The 8,844-nt window shown below is 48.8% G+C and overlaps 1 protein-coding gene across 1 annotated transcript in view; it reads right to left on the bottom strand.

The window, feature by feature from the left end:
• SCAMP2 (secretory carrier membrane protein 2) overlaps positions 1-6,705 on the bottom strand; it is a 25,950-nt gene extending 19,245 nt beyond the window's left edge. The window contains exon 1 of the mRNA XM_010843345.1: positions 6,541-6,705. Coding sequence (XP_010841647.1) covers positions 6,541-6,597 — 57 coding nt within the window. The 5' untranslated portion in view covers positions 6,598-6,705. The remainder of the gene's footprint in view (positions 1-6,540) is intronic.
• Positions 6,706-8,844: the final 2,139 nt, after the last annotated feature.

Genomic DNA, 8,844 nt, shown 5'->3' with positions numbered 1-8,844 from the left:
CTGGCGTGCTGCGATTCATGGGGTCGAAAAGAGTCGGACACGACTGAGCGACTGATCTGATCTGATGTTAAACAAATACATACACACTTCTTTTTTAAGAAGAGAGCCTGAGAAGCCATCAAATGAGCAAGGTGCACCCTGGGGCCTCCCTCCCTGCCACAGCAGTGATGTACAGAGGCTCCCAGGAAAGAGAGGCCAAGTCCCTGGCCTGGCGTTGAGGCGCTCCATGGCCTGGCACCAGCTTTCCTCCAGGTGCAGCCTGTTCCCCATCAAATGGAGCCCTCTGCCCTCTCCTTCCACCGCGGTCTATCTACTCCCTACACAAACCATTCCAACCAGTGCAGGGTGAGGGCACCAAGAAAAGGCCTTGGTTCCTGCCCTCAAGAAGCAAATAGGACAGAGAACACAACAGAAGCCAGGGCAAGAAGTGACAGCATGTGACCAGTGCTGAACAAGGGCATGGGCAAAGGGCTCACAGAGGAGGGAGCGAAGAGGCTGTCGGAGACTCAGGGAAGGCTTCTCTGAGGTGGCATCTGAGCTGGATCTCGAGAGAGGAAAGAAATTAAGGAAGCACTCAAGAGGGAGAGGAAAACAGCATTTGCAAAGACATGGGGTCTTTAAAAAGACCTTGCATACATTCAGTGAGAAGGATCAGGAGACTACAGAGCAAAGTGTTATATACAAAGAGAGAAGCACCAGGGACCCAGCCTGAAGATGGCTGGGCCAGACTGCAGGCTGTGGCAATGGGGGCAACAAGAGATTGTGCAAAGCCTGTGTGCTTAGTCATATCCAACTCTTTGTGACCCCGTGGACTGTAGCCCACCAGGCTTCTCTGTCCCTGTAGGTTGCTATTTCCTTCTCTGGGGGATCTACCCGACCCTGGGATTGAACCTGTATCTCTTGCGTTTCCTAAACTGGCAGGTGGATTTTTACCACCACTCCACCTGGGAAGCCCTCAGAGATTGTGAGCAGTGATCATCTCCGCCAGCAGTGAGGAGACTGCAGTGCTCATGGAAGGAGGATGGCAGGAAGACTGCCTGGGACACAGAGTCCACATGGGTGATAGTGAGGCTTGAGCTAAGGGATGACACAGAGGATGGAGAAGAGGGAACGGGCTCCGGAGACCCTCCTCAGGTAGACACTACGGGCTTGACCACTCCACAGGATGGTCGGGGTATAGAGTTACTGCAAGACAAGGACACAGGGGAGGGGAAGGGAAGGGAAGGGGTGGAGTGACTGAGGCTGCCAGCTCGGGGGACCAGCAAACAGTGCCACCACTGAGCAAGACAGGCAGTCATGGGAGAAGAGAAACAGGATTTTCAGGAGCAGGGGTGTGGGAGCAGGGAGAGGATCTGGGAAGGTATTGATTCGCATCAGAGAGATTGATAAAGTGCATCTGGGTGGAATGGGTGGAAATGTCCAGGTAAGAGCTGGAAATACTGGTTTGGAGCTCAGAAGATGAGGGCTAGAGCTCTGGATCTGAGCCCACTGGAATGTGGATGCTACTCTGAGGCCATGGAAGTGGGAGGACTTACTCGGAGAGGTACACTGAGAACAAAGCCAAGGACAGAACTCTAGGACACCCTGAAATGCAGGAGACAAGAAGAGAAAACAGGCAGAAGGAGGTGAGAGTTATTAGTATGAAAAGGCCAAGGACAGAGAGAACTTCCAGGAGACTGGTCAGAAAAGCTGGTGCACCACAAGCAGCGGACCCACAGATCCCAGAGAGTCCACAGTGAGGTGGCGCCTGGGGGCGTGGAGCTGAGAGTGTGCGGAAGTGACTTAAGTTGGTGCTCCTTCACCTGGAATACCTTCTCGTGCCATAGGCTTTCTGCTCCCAGGACCTCCTACCATAGGACTCTGCCCCATTCTCCCTCAGATCCCTCACAGGTCCTTTTGGCAAATTTTGACTGCCCTTATCATGCCAGGGCATGCTGTCATGATCAGTGAGCGTTTCTTAGCTCTCCTGTCAGATTAGAAGCTCTAGCAGGCCATGTGCCCATTTATCCTGGTCTCCTGCACAGGCCCTCAGAGCAGCAGTGGCTCAGTGATGTGCATGAACGTGTCAGCATCTCATAAGAGCACTGCTGGACGGGTCACACCTTTCGAATTAATGTGCACAGCACTCTTCTCTGGACCAGCAGCAAGTACCCCTTGTTTGTCCTGGTTAAATATTACCGTTTCTCTGAACCCAGGATTGTCCTACTCCAAGTGGCTCCAAAGAAAACTTAATAGACAAGTAGGGTCAAAGTTCAGCTGTATCACTGGCCAAGGGCTTTCTAACACCCAGACTACCTCCAGGTGCCAACCATTAAGGCAAAAATCCCTCCCCACCCCAACCTGGGCAGCTGCCTGGACTCAGTTAAACTGTATGAACCTTGCCATTTTCAAGTTTCTTGAGACAATGCTCCTGTTCCCCAGGAAAGTTCTACCAGGTCCAACTGGGGGTTCTGAGAATTCCCAAAGCTGCAGTCAAACTGAAGTCCACCCTATCAGGGGAAGTGACACAGCCCTCAGTGTCTCTGCAGGGAACTTCATGTGACTGTTCATGCCCAAATCACATTTCTGCCATCACTTTCTCCTCCCACAGGAGAGAAATGTCTTAAATCCTTGGGAAGCAGCCATACCACCAAGATTATCTTTTAAGTGCAAGGAGACAATGTGTGAAAGTGATATGATGTGATTTGGCGACTCACGAATGCTGAAAGGTTTTCTCTGTTTGGAACCACCAGCTAGTCCACTCCCAGATCAATGTCGACTGCCTGGGGTAACCTAACAGAAACACCAAGCGGCAAAGCAGCCCAGGCACTTGCTGGGGTCTGCTGATTTTCAGTGGACTGCTGAAAGAGAAAATGGGGAGGACAACACCCATCTGGAGCCCTCAACCTCTTCATCATCCAACAAGACTTTCTGAGAAACTTTTGGGAACAGACATACTGGAATTAGTAGAAAGCAGAATACCCAGATGGTACACAGCAGATGCACCATAATGCACAGAGGGATTAGGGAGTGCCAGGGGAGGTTGGGAAACCAGCCACTCTCGGCTTGCACTTTCCTGCTTCCTCCTAGGAGTTTGGTAAAAAACCTCTGCTGCACTCTTGTGACAACTTTCCACTTACAGTCCGACTCTGCAGGAAGTTTTCTAATAATCCCACTATAACTGTACACAAGGAGGAAGTCATAAAAGCCCACAGCCACAGTTCAGGTGGGGATGGAACAGAGTGAAGATAAAAAATATGTATAAGGAAGTTAACCTAAAAGCACACCAGGAGCTTCAGGGGATATTGCAAGAATTAGAAGAAGGATTCCATGGTTGCAAAACTCTGAGAAAGGCTGGATCAAACAAAGTGGAGCAAATATCTTTACTGCAGGATTTCTCGGAGCCTTTAACAAATGAACAAGCCTGGTCAACCTTCAGGAAAATGATTCCTGACTTTATTTGACCACAGAACCCTGAGCACCTTTCAGGACTGGCATTACTCAGAAAACATGCTATGTTAAAATATCATCTAATGCAATACAGGAGATTTCCTGGTGGCTCAATGGAGGAGAGCCCACCTGCCCGTGCAGAGGACAAGGATTCAATCCCTGGATCTGGAAGATACCACATGCCATGAGGCAACCAGGCCCACGTGTCAAGCAACTATTGAGTCTGCGCTCTAGAATCCATGCTCCTCAACAAGAGAAGCCACCACAATGAAAAGCCCAAGCACCACCACAAAGAGTAGCCAACACACAGCAATAAAGACCAGAGCAACCAAAAATAAATACATCTTAACGAAAAAAAAGCAAAATACAATCCATATTATTCCACCCCCACACACTGAAAAACAACAAAAAAGCTCACCTAATTTGTTACTTTCACCCTTACCAGTACTCTCATTTTAAGAATGGTAACAGTGGTGATGATGTTACATTCTTTCCTTAGCTGGCCTAAGTAACTGCCAAGGCAGTTTAAAATCTTAAGAACAGCACTATCCAGAGAAGAAGGCCCAGATCTGAGTCCCTTCCTGCTTCAATTAGCTAGTGACTCTGGCCATGTCCCATCCTCACTGCATTCTTGGTTTCTCATCTCTAAACCGAAAGGGTTAGAAGAGATTTCTGAGGATGTTCCCAGCTCTAAAAATCCACCATGGAACTCCGAACACTAAGTATATTTTCATAAACCACCATGGAGAGAAGGGGGAAAAAAAAAGACTTCTGAAGGCCAGTTAGGTGTGACAGTTTCTGAGTCTATAGCCTCTCCACATTCTCTCTTCTGAGCTCTGTGCCAACACCCTAAGTAAATGAAGTTGGGCTCACACCCAGCCCCGCAAGGGCTGTGCCTTCCCAGTGTCCCAACCCTGGCAGTCAGAAAAGCAGAAACCACCATCACAAGGAGAGGGAGGGCAGCTCTCCAGGAAAAGAAGTTTGGGGGCCTCACACCCAAGGCTCCTTCTCCCTCCACAGCTGTGTGCCAAGAGGAAAAACCCAGCCCAGAATCAGGAGGAGCAGAATTGCAGCCAACCGGCTCTCGCCTTCCCCCACAGGCTTCCCCACCAGATGTTACTCTTTACAGGACCACAGCTGCTTCCTGTCCTGCCATATCCTGGGGCTGCCTGATGTACAGACTGTCTTGCTTCAATGTAGAAGTTACTTCTTCCACAGTTTGCACAATCATTTCTGGGGTTGGAGATGTGGTTTAAGACTTTCAAGCTGCTACTAATATAGGGCAAAATTTAGGCCAATTATCTAGCCCACTGCTAGCACTGAGGACAAGCTCTCGGCATCTCTGGATATCTGACTGCCTCTTTCAGATAGCAGCAGATATTTGATTTCTGATTCTGAGAGTACAAAAAAAAGAAAGAAAAAGGCACATGATTACACAGCACACATACCAAAATGCTTCTGAAAGTGAAGTCGCTCAGTCGTGTCCTTGACTCTTTGCGACCCCAGGGACTGTAGCCTACCAGGCTTCTCCGTCCATGGGATTTTCCATGCAAGAATACTGGAGTGGGTTACCATTTCCTTCTCCAGGAGATCTTCCTGACCCAGGGATTGAACCCAGGTCTCCCACATTGTAGGCAGACGCTTTACCGTCCGAGCCACCCGAACTCCAGTATCATGCAGCATTTTTATAACTAAAGCAAAACAGTTATCTGAAGACAATGGCACAGGAAAAGAAAAAAAAAATGCAAATGTTCTTTCTTTACTCAAATAGAGATTACTGCCTTACATAAAAGATAAGGTCCTCCAAACAGTTCTGTCAAGAAGCATGAAGCTACTAGAGGAATGTTAGGAATTCCCTGATGTTACCAAGCTATCAAAATTTGCCTCAAGGGCTCCCACTGGCTAAGTCACCTTAAACCAAGAAAGAGAAGTAAACCGACATTCATTCTAGTCTCCTTTGTGTTTATTCTGACCCTTGAAAGAAAGGATTCAAGGTGGAAAAGCTCATGCTGTGTCTTGCAGGAAGGACCCCCTCCAAGGACTTCCCCTACACCTGCAGGAAACTTTAAAGTTGCCAATGACCAAAATAAAGAACAAGCAGGAAGAGTTCACATGCCTGGTGACATCCTGACAAAGCAGAAAGCTCGAGACTCATAAATCACTAGTCAGCACAAGCAAGCTTCCCTAGAACTGGTTTTGAGCATACACAAAACAAGAGGCACTGGAGCTTTGGAGTTAAAGGAGTCCCAACCCTCCATCATGGAAAAGAATACCCCTATGCTCTTTGCTCAAAGGCGGGAAGGTTTCGGCTTTTAAAAGGAAGTCTCTTTCTCCTTGGGCAATTGTTAAAAGGTCTGGCCAGCTCATAGATCAGTGCATCTCATCTACCCTGTCACCACACACAGGTCCATCAGACCAACATTCCTTGCACTTCAAGCCCCAGAGGCTCCTCATTTCTCCCCCGTCTCTACCCTGGGCTCTCTCATCTAGCCAGAGCCCAGTCCAAACTAGATCCATGGCCAAGGTGTGAAATTGTTATCAAGGCCATAATTCAACTTGGGTTACCAGCCTTCCCTTTCTGACAAATCTCAGGGGCTCTCCTATATCTTATAGACTAGTTGGCTGTGTGTGTGTTGCGGGGGATGGTCTTTGGATTTTCTGACATTTCTCCATCCCTCTAGAGGCTTCCACCTCATTACGTTGCTGTCACCCTCTCTCCTAAAGTGACTCAAGGCTAGCGTCTCCTCAAGACTGCGGGATGTGGTAGTCACACTTTCCCCTCAGGTGAAGCCGCTTATCTCCCTGAAGCTGGGGGCTTCCCTGATCCTGTCTGCGCCAGTCCCCTTCCCCAGCGGTATCCAGTTAGAAGGGCTACGTTCCCGGGAGCTAGACAGTCCCACCCTTTTCCCAGAGTACAACGCCCCGCCCCCTCCGCTGTTCCACCTGCTGCTAGTCCCGCCCCCCAGGCGCTACGATAGGACACCCCTAGAAGCCCGCTCTCCCATTGGGCAGAGAGCCCGTCCCTCCTACGCCACGTCTCCCGGCTCTGGCGAAAGAGGCCCGGGCGGCGGCCTTTGGGCACTGGACAGAGGTGTAAGATGAGGGCTCTACCTGGAAGGGGTTTACGTCCACTGGGTCCGCGAAGGGGTTGGTGTCGAAGGACGACATGGCGGTCGGGGGCCGACGAGCGAGCTCCGAGAGCGCTTCTGCCTCCGGGCACCCAGACCCAGCGGCGCTCTCCGTGCAGGCCCTCCACTTCCGGGAGCTAGGCAGCCGTTCTGGCGCAGGCGCAACGTCCTCCCAGAGGGGCGTGGTCGTATGACATCACAGAAGTCCGCTCCGCCCTCCTGCCCAACCCACTGTGGAGCCTGGTGGGCATTCGCTTCCGTCCGCTTATTCCGTGTGTCTGTGCTCCAGTGGTCGGCGAGTCACCGAGGAACTTGGGAGACGGAAGAGTGGCTGGAGCCGTTCCCAGCTGCCTCTCGTTCAGATAGGTTACAACATTGTGTTAGAAACTCCTCAAAGTAAACTCCCAAAAGTGGGGATGGAAACTTAACCCCTTCAGCTTTCTTGGAGGTCAAATTTGGGAAATACGCTCTGGTTCAGGTAGGGGACAGGAGTTCCAGCCAACGGGGGGGAGTGGGGAGTGGAATTCCCGACCCAGAGGACTTCACCAAGCTAGGAAAGGGTTCTGTTGGTAGGGGCCGAGCAGAGAGGATCTTTTCGGAAGAATGGACTGTGCAGCTGTCCCCCATACTAGCTGAGCCCTGCCTCTCTTAGGCCTTGACCCCCGATGTCAAGTTTTATCGCCTTAGGCTTGAGGATCCCTGAGCTCAGACAGGTTTAGGGCCTGAGCTGGGATTAACCTGGGCATCCAGCATTTATTAAATGAATGAGGGAGTTCAGCAATAGAGCCATCAGTATATGGGAAATGGCTGACTCATTCCCCACAAACTCAAGTTATTTATTCATGTCTTTGTACATTTCTGCTGTAACTGAGTCCAGCCACTCCTCCATACCTTCCCCTGGACGAGTACAGGGCTGCTAATTGGTCTTTTGTTGTTCATATTGTAATCAGAGATCCATTCAAATGGGGCAAAATCACTACGGAACTTTGTTTAAAATCTTTCAGTTATTTTCCATAAAGATCCACATTCTTAGTTTGACCTCTAAGACTTGTAATATCTGCCCTTCACCTATCAATCCTTCCCATTCCTTCTTGTGCCTTCCCCTCCACTACACCCCACCCCTGAGCATCCCAGCCCTCCTAGTGGCTTTTCAGGTCCTCAAAATTATTTGTTCCTTTGCCTGTCTCAGGACCTTTGTACTGGACTCTCCCTCTGCTTGGTATGCTCGTAGCCCATGCCCTCATCATCCCCTAGTTAACTCCTACTTATTCTTCAAATCCAGGTTTATGGATCTCTTCCTCAGGAGTAGCCACTCTTCAGTATAGATTATATCAGCCCCTCCCCCACAACAGAAACCCTGTGCCTTTCCTTCATAATACCTATAGCAGATTGTAATTACATATGTGTAAAGATGGTTATTTATGTCTGTTTCTCCCACTAGACTGTAATCTCCACAAGGGCAGGAATAGCATCTGTTTTGCTCACTGTTGTATTTCTGGCACTAACATAGTACCAAGCAGATACCAAGCAGATATTTCATAATTATGAAATATTTACTATTTACCTCATCCACTTTTCTGAGGGTCCAGCTCAACTTTTTTTTTTTTTCCAGGAAACATCCTCAAGTGGAAGAACAGGAGGGATTTATGTTTGTGTACCCTTAGAAACTTCTTACCCCTAACCCCCCATGGCTACCTCACCAATCACAGTGTAAGCACACTTGTGTTTCATCTTTACTAGTGACACAAAACAGTTCTGTGATCAGACATACAGGGTTTTTTTTTCCCCACACTAATCAATTTTCTGACACCAGTTGGATGTCATTCAATTCAGTTCTGACACTATCTACCTGGATTTTGCATCAGATCCCACAGCTTAAGTACACACTCAGTCCCACAAGACTGCCCCCACTCCAGAGACCAATTGCAAATCCCAGGCTGTCATCACTTATACTTCTGTAAATCAAGGTCCCCATCACCCCCCTCCTTAGTTTTAATAATTTGCTAGAATGGCTTCTAGAACTCAGAGAAACACATTTACTGGCTTATCATTAGGTTGGTGCAAAAGTAATTGCTGTTTTGCATTGTTGAACTTTGCCGTTTGATACTGGAATACATTCTTAAATAAATGTGCTTATGTTACATCATTTTAATGTGCTTTTCTCGCTTAATGTTTGTATGTGTGTGTGTTGGTATTTTTTTTTTTTTTTTTTTCTAATGACATTACTTGCTGCTGCTGCTAAATCACTTCGGTCGTGTCCGACTCTGTGCGACCCCATAGACGGCAG

Source organism: Bison bison, unplaced genomic scaffold, assembly GCF_000754665.1.
Source record: "Bison bison bison isolate TAMUID 2011002044 unplaced genomic scaffold, Bison_UMD1.0 scf7180017864181, whole genome shotgun sequence".
Classification (NCBI taxonomy): Eukaryota; Metazoa; Chordata; class Mammalia; order Artiodactyla; family Bovidae; genus Bison; species Bison bison.
The sequence above is the reverse complement of the archived record's forward strand: the minus strand, read 5'-3'. Positions and strand labels throughout refer to the sequence as shown.